This window comes from Lucilia sericata, unplaced genomic scaffold (genome assembly GCF_015586225.1).
Source record: "Lucilia sericata isolate MDLA Ls3-8-SP2 unplaced genomic scaffold, ASM1558622v1 Contig000378F_arrow, whole genome shotgun sequence".
NCBI classification, from domain to species: domain Eukaryota; kingdom Metazoa; phylum Arthropoda; class Insecta; order Diptera; family Calliphoridae; genus Lucilia; species Lucilia sericata.
The window spans coordinates 81,784-106,463 of NW_023994397.1; the positions used below are offsets into that span (position 1 = coordinate 81,784).

A 24,680-nucleotide genomic window follows, 5' to 3' on the forward strand; every position below is an offset into this window, starting at 1 on the left:
TAATAAAAACAACAGGAATAATAAGTTCTGAAAAAACAACAACACACACAACAAACTAATATAAATGCAAATACTTATGTTATTGTATAAGCATATTATTTTTATGCGTAACTCAAAAAATATTAAGCATTTTTTTGCAAAAATCTTTACTGCTGAAAATTTTATTTTATAAATATTTTTTTTTGGTAGAAAACCCTTTAGGAATACAACATATCCAATAACCCAATTAACTTTACAGCGAACTCCCGGAATGTTATAGAAATTTATGATATCGAAGTTATGACTTATAGACCAGACTATATACTAGACTAAAGACTAGACTATAGACTAGACTATAGACTAGACTAAACTGTAGACTATACAATAGACTAGACTATAGACTAGACAATAGGCTAGACAATAGACTAGACTATAGACTAGACTATAGACTAGACTATAGACTAGATTATAGACTAGACTATAGACTAGACTATAGACTAGACTATAGACTAGACTATAGACTAGACTATAGACTAGACTATAGACTAGACTGTAGACTAGACTATAGACTAGACTATAGACTAGACTATAGACTAGACTATAGACTAGACTATAGACTAGACTATAGACTAGACTATAGACTAGACTATAGACTAGACTATAGACTAGACTATAGACTAGACTATAGACTAGACTATAGACTAGACTATAGACTAGACTATAGACTAGACTATAGACTAGACTATAGACTAGACTATAGACTATAGACTAGACTATAGACTAGACTATAGACTAGACTATAGACTAGACTATAGACTAGACTATAGACTAGACTATAGACTAGACTATAGACTAGACTATAGACTAGACTATAGACTAGACTATAGACTAGACTATAGACTAGACTAGACTAGACTATAGACTAGACTATAGACTAGACTATAGACTAGACTATAGACTAGACTATAGACTAGACTATAGACTAGACTATAGACTAGACTATAGACTAGACTATAGACTAGACTATAGACTAGACTATAGACTAGACTATAGACTAGACTATAGACTAGACTATAGACTAGACTATAGACTAGACTATAGACTAGACTATAGACTAGACTATAGACTAGACTATAGACTAGACTATAGACTAGACTATAGACTAGACTATAGACTAGACTATAGACCTATAGACTAGACTATAGACTAGACTATAGACTAGACTATAGACTAGACTATAGACTAGACTATAGACTAGACTATAGATATATAAACGGAAACTTTTCTTGAGTTCTTGAATCTGAACTAAATTCAATATAATTGTGATTAAAATAAGCACATTTGTTTTAAACCTTGTGATGTTTGTACAAAATTTCCTAAGGAAATAAAAATATGTACATAAATCTATAAATCTTTCAAAGTTTCACATATTATTTTGATAAGTATTTTTCTTAATTTATTGTTAAAAAATTTATTTTGTTTTCTGCAATCTTTATAGTTTTAATCGCGGTTGTGACAAAATTTTAATCAGTTTTCTTATTATTCCTTTTGTCTCCCCAAAACTTTTATCATCATTTAAAATATGAAGTTATGTTTATTCTGTCTTTCTTTAAAATATTCCTACAGGAAATACAACTACATACTCATGTATCCTGATGTCAAAACTGAAAAATGTCAAAACAAGTTCGCGAAATTTATTGCAAACATACGCCACTACTTTTGTTAGGGTGGCGCTGTTTTAAGCAACACAATAAGATACTCTTATATAAACACATAATCCAGCTACAATAATAAAACAAAATTAGTTAAAATTATTGTTTTATCTACGTACAATTTTGTTTTGAATTCATTGTATAATTTAAAGAATAGTGTATGTGTTTATGCATGTAAACTGCTGAAATGTTAAAACCCAGCAGTTTTTCGAAATAACTTACTACTTGATTAACTAAAACTTTTATATATTTCTAGGTTAGAAATATTGGTTCTAAGTTCATCTAAAAATATAGCAATTGGCTACGAATGATATTCTGAATCGTCTTAGCGATGTCTGTCTATCCGTCCGTCCGGCTGTCTGTCTGTCATGTAAACAAAATATAAGACGCCATTTGCAAGATTATAAAATTTGTCATTTTCTCTTCTTTCGGCCAAATTCTAAAGCCTGTTGAAAATGTTTGAATCGTTCTGTAAAAGTAAAATCACTACTTTGTAACCTGCAGGAAACTGAAAATATAACTGTTTATATATAAAAATTACAAAGATTTTTATTTATGGAAAATTAAAATGACGTCACAATTTAAGCTAACAAAAACCATAACGAAATGATAACAACTACAAGCAACAACAATAAGAAAGGAAACACAAAAACAGGAGGAAACATATTCGTAATCTGTTTCTGTCGTCATTTATAAGTAGATTTGTAGTCATCGTCATCGTTATACTTGTACAAAAACTTGAAAAGTATACAATTTTGTTGTCGGACCCCTTCAGCTATAACTACAACTACTCCTGCTGTTGCCACTTCTAGTTAAGCTTGCCAAACCACCTACCAACAACAATAGAAATACAAACAACATAAACATAACCCCCACAACCTTAACTGTAATAGAAACAACAACAAGGACTTTATTTTTTGGAAAACCTCTAAAAACTTATAAAATTAAAACTAGCTACAGAATACTACTTTTCTTTATTTTCCCCCTTTCCCAAAACTTTTTTTCTTAACTTTAGTACGCTTCTCATTTTTATCTTAGTTTTCTTTATTTTGGCTAAAACCGACAGACAATACAAATTTTTAACAATAAAATTCTTTTGTGGTTGATTTCTTTGGTTGTTTGTCTGTCTGCATCATTCGCTTCTTGAGTTTTATTTTCTGTTCTATTATTTTGGGTTTTTTGTTTGTTAATTTTGTATGAATTTTTCATTTCTTATTTTGTTTACAAAAAACTTTATTTCAGACTTTAATATAACTACGTAAAGAAAAATACATTATTAAAATAGTACTGGGTGTGTTTTTGGAATTTAGTTTTTCGTAGTTTTGCTTCTGTAATAACAAAATAAAAGAAATTACATGCTCACGCATACTATTCAACATACTTTTACATACATAATACATATTTGTTTACATACACACCTAGATCCTGAAATGGCGTTGACATATACTTGAAAAATATTTGGTTTCATTTAGCTTAGCTGGTAAGACGGTTTAAAAACAAAAGTCTCCTTTTACGGGTTTGTGGATTTTTCTTAAAGTGGAAGATTTTTATTTAAATAAACCTTTTAGAACGAATTTCTTTTCTTCATTCATAAAATTACAGATGAATTTCGACAAAATTATAAATGAAAATTATCGATTATTTCAATAAACAATATTAAAAACGTCCATAACTTTAGTTTCTATAGGAAATGATAATTAAACATTAAATTTCTATAAAATGATTTATCGATAACTTTAGTTTCTAAAGGAAATTTTTCGATAACATTAATTTTCTATAGAAAAATTATCGATTACTCAAATTTTCTATAGAAATATAGAAATTTATCGATTATATTCGTTTCTATAAAAAAGAAACTATTTATAATAAAGAGTTTCTCTAGAAAATTTATCTATAGCTTCAATGTTCGTTAGAAAATTTAACGATAATTTTAATTTTCTATGGAAAATTAAATCTTATATAAAAAATTTATCGATTTTCTATAGGAAATTTAACAATAATTTTATTTTTCTATAGATATATCTCGTTAACTTTAATTTTTGAAGGAAAATTTATCGATAACTTTAATTTTCTATACAAAATTTATCGATAACATTAATTTTCTACAGAAAATTTAAAGATTACTTTTATCTTCCATAGAAAATTTAAGGATAGCTATAATTTTTTATAAAAAATTTATCGATAACTTTAATTTTTTATAGTAAATTTATCGATTACATTAATTTTCTATAGAAAATTTAAAGATTACTTTTATCTTCCATAGAAAATTTAACGATAACTATAATTTTTTATAAAAAATTTATCGATAACTTTAATTTTTTATAGAAAATTTATCGATAACTTTAATTTTCTATAGAAAATGTGTCGATAACTTTAATTTTCTATAGAAAATGTATCGATAACTTTAATTTTTCATAGAAAATTTAACGATAACTTTAATTTTTCATAGAAAATTTATCGATAACTTAATTTTTTATAGAAAATTTATCGATAACATAATTTTTTATAGAAAAGCTATCGATAACTTTAATTTTCTCTTTAAAATTGATCGATAACATTAAGTACTCTAGAAAATTTATCGAAAACATTAATTTTCTCGAAAATATTTATCGATAATTTTAATTTTCTCTAGAAAATTTATCGATAACTTTAATTTTCTCTAAAAAATATATCAATAACTTTTATTTTCTGTAGAAAGTTTAACTATAAATTTAACGATAACTTTAATTTTTCATAGAAAATTTATCGATAACTTAAATTTTTTACAGAACAGTTATCGATAACTTTAATTTTGTCTTGAAGATTTATCGATAACATTAATTTCTCTAAAAAATTTATCGACTACATAAATTTTCTCTTGAAAATTTACCAATAATTTAAATTTTCTCTAGAAAATTTATCGATAAGTTTAATTTTTTGTATAAAATTTATCGATAACTTTAATCTTATCTAGAAAATTTATTTATAATTTTAATTTTCTCTAGAAACTTTAATTTTTTCTAGAAAATTTATCGATAACTTAAGTTTTCTATAGAACATTTATCGATAACTTTAATTTTTCTTGAAAATTTATCGATAACATTAATTTCTCTAGAAAATTTATCGACTACATAAATTTTCTCTAGAAAATTTACCAATAATTTAAATTTTCTTTAGAAAATTTATTAATAATTTTAATTTTCTCTAGAAAATTTATCGATAACTTATGTTTACTATTGAACATTTTTCGATAACTTTAATTTCCTATAGGTCATTTATCTATAACCTTAATTTTCTATAAAAAATTTATCGATAACTTTAATTTTCACTAGAAAATTTATCGATAACTTTAATTTTCTCTAGAAAATTAACCGATAACTTTAATTTTCATTAGAAAATTTATCGATAACTTAATTTTTTTATAGAACAATTATCGATAACTTTAATTTTCTCTTGAAAATTACTCGATAACAATAATTTCTCTAGAAAATGTATCGAAAACTTTAATATTCTATAGAATATTTTTCGATAACTTAAATTTTCTCTAGAAAATGTATCAATAACTTGTATAACTTTAATTTTCTCTAGAAAATTTAACGATAATTTATCGATAACTTAATTTTTTATAGAACACTTATCGATAGCTTTAATTTTCTCTTGAAAATTTATCGATAACATTAATTTCTTTAAGAATTTTACTTTTATTTTCTAAAGAAAATTTATCGACAACTTTAATTTTCTATAGAAAATTTAAAGATAGCTTTAATTTCTCATAGAAAATTTTTCGATAACTTCAATTTTCTCTAGAAAATTTATAGATAACTTTAATTTTCTCTGGAAAATTTATCGATAACATTAATTTCCTCTGGATTTATCATAAATTTAATTTTATATGAAAACTTTCATTTTCTCTAGAAAATTTATCGATAAATTTAATTTTCTTTTGAAAACTTATCGATTACTTCAACTATCTCTGGAAAATTTTTTTGATAACTTTAATTTTCTATAGAAAAATTATCGATAACTTTAATTATCTACAAAACAATTCAATAAATTTGACTAACAAGTCCTTCTTTTTTCACATATTTTATTTCGCATATCCATGACCACAAATGTCAAATCCCTCTTAATTCAATAACTTTATTGTATTTGTATGTGTATCATCATAATTTAAATGCGATATTAATTACCGCAATTTGTTAACAATATTTAAATAAATAACAGAAAAAATACTCAACTCTATGGTAGTAAATTGAATATAAATCTTTTGTACACATTTATCACAATCTATTTAAATAAAAACAAATTGTAGAAAAAAAAGGATTTCAATTTTTCTGTCCATAATAATCGGCTTTAATTTTTCACTTCAAAGCACCAGGACAACGGCAACAGGAATAAAAAGTACAAAACTATATAATGCCCAGTAGTAAAATAAAGACCCACAAGTGTCATTTCAATATAAATAAATCAATGTTCTACAGAGAATTGGCAATTTTGATGAAAACAGTTTAGAGCAAAGAAATAGCAGAAAACTACTGCACAACTGTTTATTAAATTGTCCGCATACATTCATATGCATACGACAGCAATAATTTATTCCTGTTTATCGTTTTAAATAAATATTTGCTAAAAGGCATAATTAAAATTTTATCTCATGTCATGATGATTACAAATGAAAATTATTTTCAATGCAAAAGTAAATAAATTTTTGTAATAATATAATAACTATTGATTGGATGGGTGTGTGGCTATAGGTAGTGTAATTATGGGAATTAAACAATATTGAAAGGGATTTAACTCTTAAAACTGAAAGTGCACTTAACATTAATGGTTTTTAGAAATTTTTCATGTTTTTGTTTAAATATTGTAATTTAAAACTTTTATTTGTTTTTAAATCAATGATTTTAAAAGTGCCAATTAAAAAACTCTGTGCTTGTTTTTATATAACATGTCAACTGTTTGCCAACACTTTTCCACAAATACCCGCATTTAGTCATGCTCTTACATACATACTCATACATACCATCGCTGCTAACAACACTTCCGGTTACACACGCAAAAGTCAAACACGTGTATTTAACCACATAAATAACAACAAATAGTTGAACTTTGTTTTTGGGTATTTTTTTTTTTTGCCTTAGTTGACATTTGAGGTTTTTTTCATCGTACTTTTCGTTTATTTAATCTTTATATTTTTCTATTTGCCAAAAGAAATTTTCCAAAATATCTTCTTTCAACCTCAGCGCATTCCTTTCTTTACGTGTTGTCCTTTTTTGGGGTATTTTTTCATTTATTTGAAGTTAAACCATTAAAAAATCTATATATAGAGAAGTTGGTTTTAAGGGTCTTGGCATTTATTACACTCGCATTATTGTGTAGACAATGTTGCTGCATGTCTAGACAAGGAACTGCACTGGGGAGGTGTTATTTTAAAAGCATTCGATAACTTTTAAATTGCTCATAGAATATTTCAATAACCACATAATAACTTTAATTTTCTATAGAGAATTTATCGATAACTATAATTTTCTCAAGAAAATTTATTGATAACTATAAATTTCTATAAAAATTAATCGATAATTATAACATTCTATAAAAATTAATCGATAACTTAGATTTCCTATAAAAAATTTTTCGACAACATTAATTATATGTAAGAAATTTATCAATAACTTTAATTTTATATAAAAAATTGATCGATAACTAAAATTTTCTAAAGAAAATTTGTTCATAATTATAATTTTCAATAGAAAATTTATCGATTATTATAATTTTCTACAGAAAATTTATCGATAATTATAATTTTATATAGAAAATTTGTCGACAACTATAATTTTCTATAAAAAATTTATCGTTATTATAATTTTCTGTAAAAATTAATCGATAACTTTTATTTTCTATATAAAATTTATCGATAACATTAATTATATATAAGAAATTTACTGATTACTTTTATTTTATATAAAATATAACTATAATTTTCTATAGAAAATTTATCGATAATTATAATTTTCTATAGAAAATTTATCGATAATTTTAACTTTCTAAAAAATGTATCGATAACAATTAGTTAGTTAGTTAGTTAGTTAGTTAGTTAGTTAGTTAGTTAGTTAGTTAGTTAGTTAATTAGTTAGTAGTTAGTTAGTAGTTAGTTAGTTAGTTAGTTAGTTGTTAGTTAGTTAGTTAGTTAGTTAGTTAGTTAGTTAGTTAGTTAGTTCGTAGTTAGTTAGTTAGTTAGTTAGTTAGTTAGTAGTTAGTTAGTTAGTTAGTTAGTTAGTTAGTTAGTAGTTAGTTAGTTAGTTAGTTAGTTAGTTAGTTAGTTAGTTAGTTAGTTAGTTAGTTAGTTAGTTAGTTAGTAGTTAGTTAGTTAGTTAGTTAGTTAGTTAGTTAGTTAGTTAGTTAGTTAGTTAGTTAGTTAGTTAGTTAGTTAGTTAGTTAGTTAGTTAGTTAGTTAGTTAGTTAGTTAGTTAGTTAGTTAGTAGTTAGTTAGTTAGTTAGTTAGTTAGTTAGTTAGTTAGTTAGTAGTTAGTAGTTAGTTAGTTAGTTAGTTAGTTAGTTAGTTAGTTAGTTAGTTAGTTAGTTAGTTAGTTAGTTAGTTAGTTAGTTAGTTAGTTAGTAGTTAGTTAGTTAGTTAGTTAGTTAGTTAGTTAGTTAGTTAGTTAGTTAGTTAGTTAGTTAGTTAGTTAGTTAGTTAGTAGTTAGTTAGTTAGTTAGTTAGTAGTTAGTTAGTTAGTTAGTTAGTTAGTTAGTTAGTTAGTTAGTTAGTTAGTTAGTTAGTTAGTTAGTAGTTAGTTAGTTAGTTAGTTAGTTAGTTAGTTAGTTAGTTAGTTAGTTAGTTAGTTAGTTAGTTAGTTAGTAGTTAGTTAGTTAGTTAGTTAGTTAGTTAGTTAGTTAGTTAGTTAGTTAGTTAGTTAGTTAGTTAGTTAGTTAGTTAGTTAGTTAGTTAGTTAGTTAGTTAGTTAGTAGTTAGTTAGTTAGTTAGTTAGTTAGTAGTTAGTTAGTAGTTAGTTAGTTAGTTAGTTAGTTAGTTAGTTAGTTAGTTAGTTAGTTAGTTAGTAGTTAGTTAGTTAGTTAGTTAGTTAGTTAGTTAGTTAGTTAGTTAGTAGTTAGTTAGTTAGTTAGTTAGTTAGTTAGTTAGTTAGTTAGTTAGTTAGTTAGTTAGTTAGTTAGTTAGTTAGTTAGTTAGTTAGTTAGTTAGTTAGTTAGTTAGTTAGTTAGTTAGTTAGTTAGTTAGTTAGTTAGTTAGTTAGTTAGTTAGTTAGTTAGTTAGTTAGTTAGTTAGTTAGTTAGTTAGTTAGTTAGTTAGTTAGTTAGTTAGTTAGTTAGTTAGTTAGTTAGTAGTTAGTTAGTTAGTTAGTTAGTTAGTTAGTTAGTTAGTTAGTTAGTTAGTTAGTAGTTAGTTAGTTAGTTAGTTAGTTAGTTAGTTAGTTAGTTAGTTAGTTAGTTAGTTAGTTAGTTAGTTAGTAGTTAGTTAGTAGTAGTTAGTTAGTTAGTTAGTTAGTTAGTTAGTTAGTTAGTTAGTTAGTTAGTTAGTTAGTTAGTTAGTTAGTTAGTTAGTAGTTAGTTAGTTAGTTAGTTAGTTAGTTAGTTAGTTAGTTAGTTAGTTAGTTAGTAGTTAGTTAGTTAGTTAGTTAGTTAGTTAGTTAGTTAGTTAGTTAGTTAGTTAGTTAGTTAGTTAGTTAGTTAGTTAGTTAGTTAGTTAGTTAGTTAGTTAGTTAGTTAGTTAGTTAGTTAGTTAGTAGTTAGTTAGTTAGTTAGTTAGTTAGTTAGTTAGTTAGTTAGTTAGTTAGTTAGTTAGTTAGTTAGTTAGTTAGTTAGTTAGTTAGTTAGTTAGTTAGTTAGTTAGTTAGTTAGTTAGTAGTTAGTTAGTTAGTTAGTTAGTTAGTAGTTAGTGTTAGTTAGTTAGTTAGTTAGTTAGTTAGTTAGTTAGTTAGTTAGTTAGTTAGTTAGTTAGTTAGTTAGTTAGTTAGTTAGTTAGTTGTCCCCTTGAACTCTGTTAATAACAATTTTAATAAATTTTGAAAGAAGATGTCTTTAGGAATATAAAGATCACTCAAATGTAGGGTATCTCACGAAGGCAACTGGCGTCCGACTGTTGCAGTTCATTTGCGAGCCAATAGGCGAACCTAAACTAAATACATCGCTTACAAACGATGATATCTAACACTTCCTCTGTAATCCCCCTTTTTAAACAGTTCAATTTATACTTAGGTCGTAACTGAAAGTGCCAAAATCTAGCAAACATTGCTTAAAGGAATGTTAATTTGTCTTCCTTTTTTAACACCCATACATTTAAACATACACACGCACATATATTTCCTTAAAAACATACATGCATACAAAAACAAATGTGATTAAACTCATACACATTAAACGAAAATAAAACACAAAAAACAAAATCTAAAAAAACCTAAGAATAAATGAAAATAACATTTAATTTATTCAAATTCTTGACATTCCCCATTAGCGGTGTTTCCTTAACACTACCAGGGATTTTCCGTTGTTCATTTGTATTTAGTGCTTTTTTATTTCTATTACAATGTCGCGTATCCTTTAGCTTATAAAAAGCAACAAAAAATTAAGCAATTTTATAACAATACGTATGTATGTGTATAAGTGTATGTAAGTTTTGCTTACTTACTAACACCCCACATAACTGTCCACTTTGGCTTAGAAATGAATAAATTACTTGTGCTGACTTTTTTATGTCTTCTTTTTTATATTGTGATTTTTTTTCCTGGGACACTTTAAAAAAAAAAAGCAAAACTACCACCAACAAGAAAAAATAATGGTATATTATATGTATTTGGTAGAAAGGAAAGGAAAGAAAAGAAAAGAAAAGAAAAGAAAGAAAAAATTCGAAATAAAGATAAATAAGTAAACGAACCCATTAAACTTTAACTAAATACATTTAATCACTGTGTAGTTTCTATTTACTACTTATTACTCCTATTACGGGTGCAGAAGTTTATTTCGTTTTTTTTTATTTAATTCATAACCATAAAACTTGAAAAAAAAAAAACTTACTTTGCATATGCGAGTTTAAAAGCTCATGATGTTTTCGACAATTTTATTTCAAATATAATTATCATTTAATTCATATTTTTTTCACTTTTTATAGCCTGATCTATGTTATTTTTTATGCTTAAATTTTAATTGAGTTTAGGTTTATATTTTGCTTTTTATTTTTTTCCACCCATTTATGGGTGGGTGAGGGATTTATATCTTAATCTCAATTATGAATGTTATAAAAAATATAAATGATAATAATATTTTTTTATATATAATTGTCTTCTATATTAAATAAGTGGTTTTATTTAGGAGGGGGGAAATTGTAATTAAAGTCAAATTGTTGATTAAACATAAGTTTTTTATTACAAATCCTTACACAGAGGGAAAAAGAAATATACACGCCTCGTACCAAATTGTTTATAATTTTTCAATACCATCCGTTGTCAAAGTATATACATACGTACGACAACACTATGTAATGTTGACAACATTGCAACAATTCGTTGTCGAAATCTAAATTTTATACACACCCGTTGTCAAAATGTTAACAAACGCTCACTGTTGACAAACAATGCATTGCCAATAGTGAGCTTACCATGTGTGTTAACATTTAGACAACGGATGTGTATAAAATTTAGATTTCGACAACGTCATCTACATTACATAGTGTTGTCGTACGTACGTATATACTTTGACAACGGATGTTATTTAATAATTATAAACTCTTTGGTACCAGGCGTGTATATTTCCTTTTCCCTCTGTGTATGTATCAAAAATATTAATTATAATTATAATTTTAGAAATGTAAGATAGTAAATGCCTTATTGAAATTCATAATAAAATCCATGTGTATCTTACACACCGGTGGCTATTTTTTGTACATGGCTGTGCCGGTCCATGTACAAGCACTTTGCTTAAGTAATTGAGCTCTCCAATCGCTGACCATTACTGCCCCGTTGCATAACTTCCGAGATGCAAAAACATCACTTCCGTTTAAAATCACGCAGATGAAATGACCTCTGTTGAGTCGGCAACAGCAACTAGAGACATAACCGGTAGACCGATGTACGAATCCATCAAATAATATGAAGACTTTGTTCTTTTCCACATGTGAACAGAGTTTTGACTGAACATACCTGAATAAGGAAGGAAAATTCAATAGTATCACTTGTATAATATACCTTTCATCCATCTGCATTCAACGCTGCACACTTCTCATTCATCCGGCACATTCATAAGAGAACAACATACGACAGACTCACTATACGTATACGGACGGATGAGATCTGTATACCCCTCATTTCCAACGCTTAGTCCCACTGTCACTTCTCTGTGGGGGATCTGTTGTTATTCGGCAACAGCATCGAACTTATCCCGAATTATGGATTTCACCGTGCATCAATCTTTTAACTGCCACTTTCTCTTCCCGCGAATTTGGGTTTAAACCAACTACAGCCACTATGTAGATCACGAAGGAACCTCAATCCACTGACCAGCCAGGACAAGACCTGCCGTCAACTGTACACCCGTAGTACCAGATTATGTGGTTCTCTGGTTCGACTCCATGTCAAATCGTTCCAAGGAAAGCCCGAGGAGTGAATTGACATTACCAGTTTATATTAGCACCTCTTTACCCCAGGATTGCAATACACCAAGATGAGGGTCTTTGATCAAGGAAACATGCCCCGTGTGGCGTGAGAATGGTACATATAAGTATGGAAAACTTTGACATACTTATAAACACATAGCTATAGTGGGCGTGGCACCTCCCATATAAAAAATATAAAATTAATATACATATTTGAGAAAATATAACAGCTAGAGTCCTCATTTTTTCGTAGACATCAACATGAATGTTTCGGACAAAAAATGAATAGAATAGGTGGTCACCTACCATATGAATCAAATACTAAAATTCATTTATCTGGGAAACTATTGTAGATAGTAAGAGCTAAAGACCTTTAGCATCCATTAGAATATTTAGGAGAAAAGTGGGCGGACTTTCATAAAGGGGTCTTGGCACCTCCCATACGGATTGAATACAAAAATTCGTATATCTGAGAACTACTATGACATCCATGTGAACATTTGTGTAATAAATTGGCGGACTAGAGTTTAGTGACGTGATAATTCCCATATAAATAAAATTAAAAAATTCGTTTATCTATGAAACTATTGGAGCTAAAATCGAATTAATTACTTGTACGAAAAACTTTTATTAGGGAGGGGGCGTCTGTCACCTCCATATGTAAGTACAAAAATTCGTTTATCTGTGAAACTATTAGAGCTAGAATCTTAAATTCTGCACGAAGAACTTTGGAACTCATATGAACATTTGGGTAATAATTTGACGGACTTTTAATAGGGGCTTGACACCTCCCATATGAATTAAATATAAAAATTTGTATATCTAGGAAACTGTTAGAGCAGTTAGAGTTATAGAGAGTAGAGATCCCGGTTGACCCGTTTTATTGCTACCATGTCTATTCTTAGGGATTGCAATAACACTAAAGTGAGGAAAAAAGTAAGACACGGTGGGAAACTAAAATATAAATATGTACCTGGGAAGTGATACTAGTTTTCTGATAGGTATTATCTTGGTCTATAGTTTCATGTTTCTATTGGCAGTTGTTATAAAATATCCAAAGAAGCTTCAATGGAGATTTAGATCTCTTTGGAATTTCATAATATGCCTCCAGATGTAGTAAAAATAGCATGATTAATAATGCAACTGATTTGTTTAAAATAACAGATTTATAATATAAACAAAAATTTCATTTCAATAAACATAAATTTTTGAACTTTTTAAACGTTCTTACTAAACTTCCAGATGCATTTAAGTGATGAAAATATGATTACTTACAAAGTAATTATTTCAAGTTTTATTTTTTGCTTCCATATTTCTCACACTTTTTATACAACGATAAATAAACCTTTGATCTGTTAAACAAAAATTATCAAATATTTAAAAATCAAAACTATTTTAAACTCAATTATTCCAGCATTTTAAACAATTTATTTAATTTATGTATGGTATTTGATTGGCACTTTAATTTATGAAAAAACAAATTGTATATAAAATACAGAAAAAACCATTGCAACTGCAATTTTCCATTAAACATATATTTGTTAAATTACTCATTGATTTACAGAAAAAATTATAAAAACAAAAAAACAAAACTATTTTATTAATGCACAATTTCTGTTTAATTTAGTTTTAAATTAATACTAACACACAGTAGAAGTTAATAAAAAATATATTTAAATAATTTTTTGTTTTCTAAAAATTATTTAACAAACACTTTTGTAAATAATTAAAAAGCAAAGAAAAAAGTAGTTTAACAAGTAGTTTTCATAAAAAAAGTTATAAACAAAAACATTAATAATTTTTTATAAAATTTCTTTGTTTGTAGCTCCGCAAACCAGCATCCACTCTCTCAATTCCTGGCTCGATGAAAACACCTTCCATTGCGAATCGGGAACAGATCTCATCAGGATGCAACGAAGAAGCAGCAGAGGCGTTAGTTGGCATAAACACCGACTACCCAAGGTATGAAATGTATGTATAACCAAAGGCCATGCTTATAGTAAATAATCCATCCATATTTACTATCACTACTAATCAAGTAACAAATCCTTTTTTTCCTCCTCATTTTCATATATTAGCTAGCATGTGTAAAGAGTAATGGATAAAAATACTTTTAAAAAGAGACATTTTTAGTAAATTAAGGTTTCATTATAGTTATTTACCTACAGCTAAACATATGGTCACATGCATTTATCCCTTAAATTAGGTTTTAATGTGTGTGTGTATGGTAAATTCTCTTTAAAAAAAAAAAGTATTCTCCTTTACTCTCTCCCACACTCATACTAGTAAATATATAGAAATATGATCCATTTTACAAAATCGTATTAGTATAGACTAAAGTAGTTTGTCCTTTTGATTTCCTTTTACTTTGTACTTTTATACTTTAGTTGTTGCTGTTGTTGTTATTATTGTGTCATTTAGGATTTTATTTTCTCTACCAAGTGTACTGGTAACTATCATACCAATTAACATGCGATTACTTTTAAATTAACTTAATCTATGTTCATACTATAAAAGTAAGTAGTTGTTTTATTTAGTTTTTAGTTTTTCCATGTTTTCTATATTCCTCTAGAAAACTTTTATCAATAGTTCTTTGGAATAGTAAGCTAAATAAGAGACACAAATTAGAAAAAATAGTCAACATCTATTAGAACATTTTTAATATGACCTTTACCCATACCATAAGAATGTATATTTTATTTAAATGTTTGTATTTGTATGTATATGTAATCACACAACTTGAGGACATTTATAGGATAAAGCAAGAAAAAAACATTTGCACTTAAACATTCATTCCACTTTACTGGTAAAATCTCTTGCACTTGTTAAGGAAATATGTTTTAGAGATATATTCCTTAACAATTTTATTTAAATCTTTACATTTACATGTACATAGGAACAAACATTCGGATATAAACATGTTGTGGACATTTTCAACTAGGTGTATGTAGAAGTGTAAACATTAGGGAGGTTCTCATATATTTTTATATATTTAAAAAGAACAGTTGTAAAGGCTCACTAAGTGAATCGTCAATTATTACGGTAACAAAATTTTTAATTGATCAGTTAATGGAATATAGTTTATAAATTACAAGCTATACCCAGTGTGCTTTGCTGCCCTGAAATCAATATAAATAAAAATATACATTACTAGCTCTAACAGTTTTCCAGATATATGAATTTTTGTATTTAATGGGTGGAGCCAAGCCCCTATTTGAGATCTGCCAATTTATTACCCAAATGTTCGTATAGATGTCAGAGTTTTTCGTGCAAAATTTGCAGATTCTAGCTCTAATAGTTTTCCAGATACACGAATTTTTATACTTAATTCATATGTGAAGTGTAAAGCCTCCCTAATAAAAGTCCGACCTTTTTTCTCTCAAATGTTCACATGGATGTTAAAGTTCTTCGTACAAAATTTCAAGATTCTAGCTTCAATAGTTTCCTAGATAAACGAATTTTTGTATTTAACTTATATGGGAGGTACCACGCTTTTTTCTATATAAAAAAAGCCTTCCTTAATAAGACATTATCTATATAATAAGAGCCTTCCTAAGAATAAGAATTTTTCTATATAACAAGAGTCTTCGTTTGGAAGTCATTATCTATATAATAAGAACCTTCCTTAGGAAGACTTTTTCTACATAAATAGAGTCTTCCTTAGCAAGACTTTTTATAAATCAAAGGAGCCTTCCTTAGCAAGTCATTTACTATAATAAGATTCTTCATAAGGAAGACTATTTCTATATAAAAAGAGTCCTCTTTAACACACTTTTTTCTATATAAAAAGAGCCTTCCTTAGTAAGACATTATCTATATAATAAGAGCCTTATATAATAAGGGCCTTCCTTAGTAAGACATCTATATAATAAGAGCTTTCCTTAGGAAAAATTTTTCTATATAATAAGAGCCTTCCATTGGAAGTCATTATCTTTATAATAAGAGCCTTCCTTAGGAAGACTTTTTCTATATCAAAGGAGTATTCTGTAGCAAGAGTCTTCCTATGATCCCTTATGAAAGTCCGCCCATTTTTCTGCTAAATATTCATACAGAAGATAAAGGTCTTTGTGCAAAAATTTTATATTTTAAATCCAATAGTTTCCCAGATAAACGATTTTAGGTATTTAATTCATATGAGAGGTGCCACGCCTCTATTGCTGGTTCGCTACGTTTTTGTCCTAAACATTGCTGTTCATACTAAAGTGCCTCCGAAAAAATGAGGATTCTGGCTGTTATATTTTCACAGATATATTAATTTAAGATTTTTTTATATGGAAGGTGTCATACATACATACATAATTTTAGGACTCTAGCTCTTGCTAGCTTTCTGAGATATACGACTTTTAATAGTTATTTTGTATGTAGGCGTGGCATGTCGTCCACTTGTAGTAACTACATTTGTCTACAATTACAATTAGAACTAATTGTAATTGGTTATTGCTCAATTACATATTATAAGTAATTTGAATTAATCATGTAATAAATTATTTATGTCTTCATTACCCCGACTAGCAGTAAATAGCAAAATAACTAGACAATTATAGGGATTAATCTATAAAAAAATCCGGATTAGTTCACATACTAGTTAACTATAGACAATACACTAGTTAACAGCCTAATCAAAAGCTTAATCGCTAGAGTATTCTATGGACTAGTTTATGCTTAAGATAATAGAATAGTTTATATACTAGTCCATAGATTTAGTACCCCCAATAGGTTAATGTCTAGTGTTCTAAAATCTTCTTAAAGCATATAATAAAATTTAAGAACAACAAGACTCCTTAATCCAGCATAAATGATTGAAAATATTATCATAACTTTTCCTTTAGTAGCTACCATCAACCATATTATTATATTTCCTGTTCACCCAAACTTACATTAACTTTTCAACTTATAACTTCAAACAAAAAAAATATGTATTTTATTAAAAAACTTTCGCCACTCACAAATAATTATAGCAAAAAACCTACTGTGAAAACTATCATAACTTACAATTCGCCTATAGTTGGCCATTTTTTCAATATACAATTTTTATTACAAGTTAAACTTACACTTACAGGCTTTCATTTATATATAAATAAAGTTCTAAGAATAGTTTATGAAAATATATATTGCTATTTTCAGCAAACTCATAAGCATGCTGTAGTTGTAAAATTTTTGCAAAAACTTTCTTTTATCACTGTATACGAATGCTCGAACTATTATAATACCGAGGAAAATTTCCAACTGTGTTACCACATAAACATTTGTTAAAAGTTTTTTTTTTTTTTTTTGATGTTTTCCATCTTCATATTCGTACGATTTCCTTTACAGCAATTCGTATAACCAAAAAACAGCAAATAATTTCTATATGCTTATGCAGCTTAACTAGCACGACATTTATCTATCAATATGAAAAATGTTTGATATAATTTGAAAAACAACACGGACACATCACATACATACACCCAACAAAAGCACTTATTCATACATGTTTGTAGAATAAGTAATACATAAGTATTTCCAGCGAACTCACACTGTGGTTTGATGGTTATTACGAGAGTAAAAGGTTCGAACGCTCATATCCTAAAAAATAGAGATTTTTTTCCATATGAAAAGAGTTTTCCTAAGGAAGACTTTTTCTATATGAAAAGAATCTTCCTAAGAAAGACTTTTTCTATATTGAAAAGAGTCTTCCTAAGGAAGACTTTTTCTATTTAAAAGAGTCTTCCTAAGGAAGACTTTTTCTATTCAAAAGAGTCTTCCTACGGAAGACTTTTTCTATATAAAAAGAGTTTTCCTAAGGAATACTTTTTTCTATATAAAAAGAGTCTTCTATATAAAAAGAGTCTTCCTAAGGAAGAGTTTTTCTATATTAAAAGAGTCTTTCCAAGGAAGATTTTTTCTATACAAAAAGAGTCTTCCTAAAGAAGACTTTTTTTATATTAAAAAAGTCTTCCTAAGGAAGATTTTTTCTATATAAAAAGAGTCTTCCTAAGGAACAGTTTTTCTATATTAAAAGAGTCTTCCTAAGGAAGACTTTTTCTATATTAAAATAGTCTTCCTAAGGAAGAATTTTTTCTATATTAAAAGAGTCTTCCTAAGGAAGACTTTTTCTATATAAAAAGAGTCTTCCTAAAGAAGACTTTTTTCTATATAAAAAGAGTCTTCCTAAAGAAGACTTTTTTCTATATAAAAAGAGTCTTCCTAAGGAAGACTTTTTCTATATAAAAAGAGTCTTCCTAAGGAAGACTTTTTCTATATAAAAAGAGTCTTCCTAAGGAAGACTTTTTCTATATAAAAAGAGTCTTCCTAAGGAAGACATTTTCTATATAAAAAAAATCTTCCTAAGGAAGACTTTTTCTATGTATATAAAAAGTGTCTTCCTAAGGAAGACTTTTTCTATATAAAAAGTGTCTTCCTAAGGAAGACTTTTTCTATATAAAAAGAGTCTTCCTAAGGAAGACTTTTTCTATATAAAAGAGTCTTCCTAAGGAAGACTTTTTCTATATAAAAAGAGTCTTCCTAAGGAAGACTTTTTCTATATAAAAAGAGTCTTCCTAAGGAAGACTTTTTCTATATAAAAAGAGTCTTCCTAAGGAAGACTTTTTCTATATAAAAAGAGTCTTCCTAAGGAAGACTTTTTCTATATAAAAAGAGTCTTCCTAAGGAAGAGTTTTTCTATATAGAAAGAGTCTTCCTAAGGAACAGTTTTTCTATATTATGCAATTAAAATCCTTTTAATTGCACATTCATATAAATATGAATACTGTGACGTTTAACTTCAATCTACAATAAAATTTAAAAGACTTTTTTTTCTAAATCCAATCAAGACAATTCTCAGAATACCGAAAAAAAAACAGAACGTTAAAACTACTGTTTGTCAGAACAGCATAGATTGAAGAAATAAATAGTATGAATGCATAAATGGACAACATGTATAAATGTGTCAGAGTAGCAAACAAATGGAAAAATTCCTGCTCACCAAATGCAATAGAAACAATATAGCCCTCATACACTTGCAACGTTTTGTATGAAATATATAGAATAGAAAATAGAAATGAAAAATAAAAACAAAACCAAAAAGAATGGTTTTTTACATAAAACCACAAACTCAAATCTATAGACACACAAACAGGACTAGTTCTCTTACAAGCAAACTTACATTAGTACAACAACACACTCATTCAGCAGCTGTTTCAAGAGGATTCAAAGTATCCCGTTTAGAAAGTGTTTTTCGCAATGTCTACACTTTTTGAATCGAGTTCAAGATAATTTAAAATCAAAAATTTTGAATTGTTACACCGAACTGCAGGGTCATAATAAAACTTGAACTTTTATAAAAGTTCGTATACGAAATCGTCCTGTAAAATGTGCAAACGTGATGGTTAGAACATTTTTAGTGTGTGAATCTACGTGTGTGTGTTTTGATGAGTCGAAGGAAGACCATGTGTGTAAAAGTCTAAGTAAATATGCGTGCATAAGTATATGTGGGTAAACTTTTGCTTAAAAATATATTTGTGTATATGTGTGTGTGTTATTTAAAAATAATGGCGGATGTTGTACATGTTGCATACAAAATTTTTGTTCATATGTGATGAACAGCAACAACATTTTGTAATAGACATTTTTACATTTCTCACATACACCAGCAGCAACAACAACAACAAAACAAGAACATATTTATGTAAAATGTTCTTTACATGTAAACACGTACATGCATATACATATACACTCACATGATCATGGTCGTATTTGTATTATAATAAAAATAATAAATTAATGTATAAAATACAAAAAGCAAAAAAATCTTCTTATAACTTTTTTCACATGCATTCACATCCATTCTTCCATTTTTACAACAAACAATAATATGCGTTTGTGACGAAATATGTAACACCCCACAAATACATACATACATACATACATATGTAGATTCTATACTCGTTTGTCTGTTCGTTACTCGAACTTCTTTTGCTTCATAAACCACTTTCAGAAAATCATTTGGAATATATTCTTAGCTAGTGTTGGAAGTTATAAAGTCGACCATTGCTGACTATACTTTCTTACTTGTTGTTTGTTACTCTTGGTCCTTTAGTTTCAATGTCATTAAGGGACTGCTTGACTGGTGGTTATCACTTTAATTTTTTTATGTGAATAGTTAATAGACGTTTATTTTATTATCAATATTTTTTTATAAATATTTTAATGATATTATTTACCTCTTTCGTACCATATACATACAAACAAATAGCAAATTGTATTTTATTGTAATAACGTCTTGCTGAGCTGTGTCGTTATTAAGGGAAAATTGATTTAAATTCATTGTGGTTACAAACCTGGTCAGAATATAAAATGTAAATTCATGGAATTGGTCTTCTTACTTATTAAATAAATAAGTAAAATATGTGCTTTGGGAAGCTAGGTAGGTTACGTGGGTTGCTCGCTAGCAAGCGAGTTCACTCGGAGGCCTCGTGGCCCATTGTGATACCCTTAGCATTACCACTACTTAATATTGAGAGAATGGTTTCCCTCCCTAATTTCATTGACTACTTGGTTCGTTCGTTCTCCTTGTAAACCAGTCGGTGCTTTTAATAAAACCGATCATGTTTATTAGTGACGCATTTCTGAGACAGTCCAGATCACGGAAAAGAGTTCTACCAAGATAGAGTAGTCTGTGCTCTTGAAAGGCTGGGCAGTCACATAGAAGGTGTTGTACCGATTCCACTTCTTCTTCGTCCAAGTAACTATAACTTGGGTAGCCCATACGTTCCGACATATGTCCAATTAGAAGCCTAATCGAGTTCTTACTAAGAGACAAGAGAGTCCTAGTCCTATCTTTGTCAGAGTGAGCCGAACAGTCTCGATACTCTCTAAGTGGTGATATTTGACCACCTGAGTTCCGTCTCACTCAAAGCCCATTCATCTATCAATTTTGATAGACTCGTTAGGGGAATGTGCGTAAGGGTTAAGTCTAGGGATGACCCTTTGGTTGCACATTCATCAGATATTTCATTTCCCCGGATGCCCTCAGGTCTTGGAACCCATATCAACTCAACGTGATGTTGTGTCAGTTATGCCAATGATGGAATACAATTGAGAAGACATTTCGACTTAATAACATTGGAGTTAAGAGCCTTGATTGATGCAAGGCTGTTCAAGTATATATGTATAGTCGAATTTTCGAGATTTAGTTCCCGGATTCTTCTCGCGGCTGTATAGATGGCATATATCTCTGCCTAAAGGACCGTGCAGGTGTCAGGTAGTAAAAGATTTAGTTTTTCGGAAAAGATTCCCGATCCCGTGCCCCTTTCTGTCTTTGAGCCGTCAGTATAGATTTAAATCACGTCGTCCCTTAGGACAGTGATCGCGGCCAAATCATCGCTTGTCGATATTATGGACTTGAATGACCTATTAAAATTCAGTCTTGATAGAATGTAGTCTGTTTCCTGTCCCATGATTTGCCTTCCTATCTTTTGTAGGATGGTGCCATGACCAATGAGGCCGTGCTTCAATCCGTTCGACTGTTTAAGTCGCAGAGCAGTGTTAACAGAAATGCATTGGATGTATATATCAAGGGGAGTTATCTTTAGCATTGTCTCTAGACTAGCCTTAAGGGTGGAGCTCAAACAGCCAGTGATTGCAAGACATGCTAATCTTTGTACCTTGTTTAGAATAGAGAGATAAATCTTGGTATCCACCGCTCTCCACCAAACAAGAGCTCCGTAGGTCAGAATAGGTCTTATAACCGCGGTGTACATCCAATGCACAATGTATGGTTTAAGACCCCATCTTTTCCAAAAGGTTTTCTTACATATATAGAAGGCACATAATGCCTTCTTCATTCGACTCTCAGCATTACGTTTCCATGTGAGCTTAGAGTCTAAGGTATTCAGAATGGTACCATCCAAACGCTGAGGTCTGAATCCTGTAATTTTGTACCTCCTGGTGAAAATCACCAGTTCAGTTCAGTCTGAAAAGGATTTTATTTGCAACAAGATTCCACAGGAGTGGACAACTTTCATTGTCTTGCCAATATCCATATTAGAGTTAATGGCCCTGCTCTTTAGCATGTTTTCTGTCCAATTTTTTATCCGCTGATCAACACCTAGGTCACCCAGAGCATCGACTTTTGCGGATATGTTCACGTTGTTAAACGCAGATGATGTTCCTGACATGGATGTCGACCAATCTTTCCAATGTTTTCAATAAAAACGATGACAGACTGATCGGCCTATATTCTTTGGCGGTACTATGGTTTACTTTTCCCGCTTTAGGGATAAATACCACTGTAACCTCTCTCCATACTTTAGGAATATATCCCGTTTCCAGACTGCTCCTAAATATCATAACTAGCCATGGCATGATGGTGGTGATCGATTTCTGGAGTAGTGCTAGGAATATGCCATCTGGCTCTGGAGATTTATAGGGCTTGAAGGATGACACCGCCCATGAAATTTTCCCCATACTAACAATGGAACTGACTAATTTACTTAAGCTGCGAGGTGCTCCAAAGTGGAGCCTTAATTTTCATCATCTCTGCAATCCGGAAAGTGTGTCTCCATAAGTAGTTCCAGAGTTTCGGTGCTACTTTTAGTAAAGTTACCAACCGGTTTCATCAGGAATCCTTAGCACCTTACGTAGACGTGATGGCTCCATGATACTCTCCAGCTCCTCACAGAAACGCTTCCAAGATTCCTTCTTAGCTCGTCTGGTTTCCCTCTTGAAAGTATTGAAGCTTAATGGGTTTTGATCCCTCTTCGCTTTATCAAATAGTTTCCTTCATTCTTTCCTTAGCTGTATTAGTTTAGGATTCCACCATGGTTGCCAGAATTTCCTAGGTACCTGCCGCTCCCTACATGAAGCATAGTAGGTTTCCCTTAAAGTCCTGGATAGATAATCTAGTTCTAGTTCACCGATTTCAAGACTGACGGACATTGCTTAATCGATTTAGAAGGTGATACTGAGCCGATTGGTATAGTTTTATGTGGATGGTGTAAACAGATAGATATTATCTGAATAGTTTTTAAGTCATATTTCAAAATACATTGACAAACATAAATTTTCATTAAAAGAATAACTACTATCTGCGAGTGCATGCTAAAACTAACAATTAATTGTTCGGCTGGAAGTTTTAATAAATTAAAATTTAACAAATTAATCATTATTTTAAAATCGGTCTACTGGCTAAGGTCTACTAAATATAACTTTCAGACTTTTTAAAATCTTAATCTTCCTAAATCGTGAAATGTTGCAAATAGAATGTCACACAAATTATGCCATACTTAGCATATAATAAAAGATTATAAACGATAGCCTAATCTAATATATAATTAAAACATAATAATCTCTTAATTTGTTAATCTCTAATTCTTATTTTTAGCACATAGTTTTAGTTTATAGTAGTAAAACAAACTATAAATATTCATAAATAAAACATGCATTGATTAGCATTGACTACTCATGGCCAATCGAGATAAGAACCATTGTTTATTTTGGAAAGATTTTAAAAATAATTTTATTTGTTTAGCGCCAGATAATCAGTGACTTACAGCCATACATAGCGTGCGGTTGATATGGTTTTTTTTTAAAGCGAGAAACATTTTTGTTAAAATAAAAAGCTAAATTTTTTAATTTTTTTTTTAAATTTAACAATGTTTTTTAACCATGACATAATGCATTATAATGCCGAATTTCCTCTAAGGTATTTAAATAATTATGCATTTTGTACACCCAATTAAATTAATAAGAAAAGTAATGGTTCTAATTTAAATATTAGTAAATAGAACTAAAAAAGTTGGTTACTGTAACTGAATAAATCGTTTGATTTCTGTCAAGTGTACATTAGAAAAATAAATTCTTATTTCCAAATTGTGTATATTCTTTCAATTCAATTAAAAGCTTTATATGACATTTATTATACCGCCAGCAGTGCTTCAAATGAAACCCTTGAAGAATATCTAATACTTTTATACTCTAAAAACCACAAAAACGTAACTTTTTGCCAGAACGCCTTTGGTCATTAGATTACTATTTTACCAGCCTATTGACGTTGTAACAACACATGACTTAAAGGGATTATATATCCCTTTCCCCTAAAATAAAAGCAAACAGGACAACAATAAAGTATATGTATGTATATTACATAACAACTTGTTGTTTATGTGTCTGTTTACAGGAGTTTTTCTTTGTAACCAATTTATTTTGAAAATGGCCACATGTGTGTTTAACCAACCCATGACATAAATTTCTCTGGTTCATTTACAACAATTTTCACAATATTTCCTGTTACTCAACTCCATAGCTCAAACAACAACAAAAAAATAAGACTTTTCTTATATAAAAACAAAATTAGCTTTAATCTTTATTTCCTTAACAACATGAAACAGAAATCGTTAAAAACAATATTTTATTGGCCAGTTTTTTTACTA

At 28.8% G+C, this 24,680-nt stretch overlaps 1 protein-coding gene across 14 annotated transcripts in view; it reads left to right on the top strand.

Annotated features, from left to right (window-relative positions):
* Positions 1-24,680, top strand: part of LOC119604279 (small conductance calcium-activated potassium channel protein) — a 245,111-nt gene that overhangs the window by 69,077 nt on the left and 151,354 nt on the right. For 12 of the 14 annotated variants that reach the window (XM_037956806.1, XM_037956798.1, XM_037956804.1 and 9 more), the window contains one exon: positions 14,096-14,241. In XM_037956806.1, coding sequence (XP_037812734.1) covers positions 14,096-14,241 — 146 coding nt within the window. The remainder of the gene's footprint in view (positions 1-14,095; positions 14,242-24,680) is intronic. The other 2 variants (XM_037956802.1, XM_037956803.1) reach the window with 1 other exon arrangement.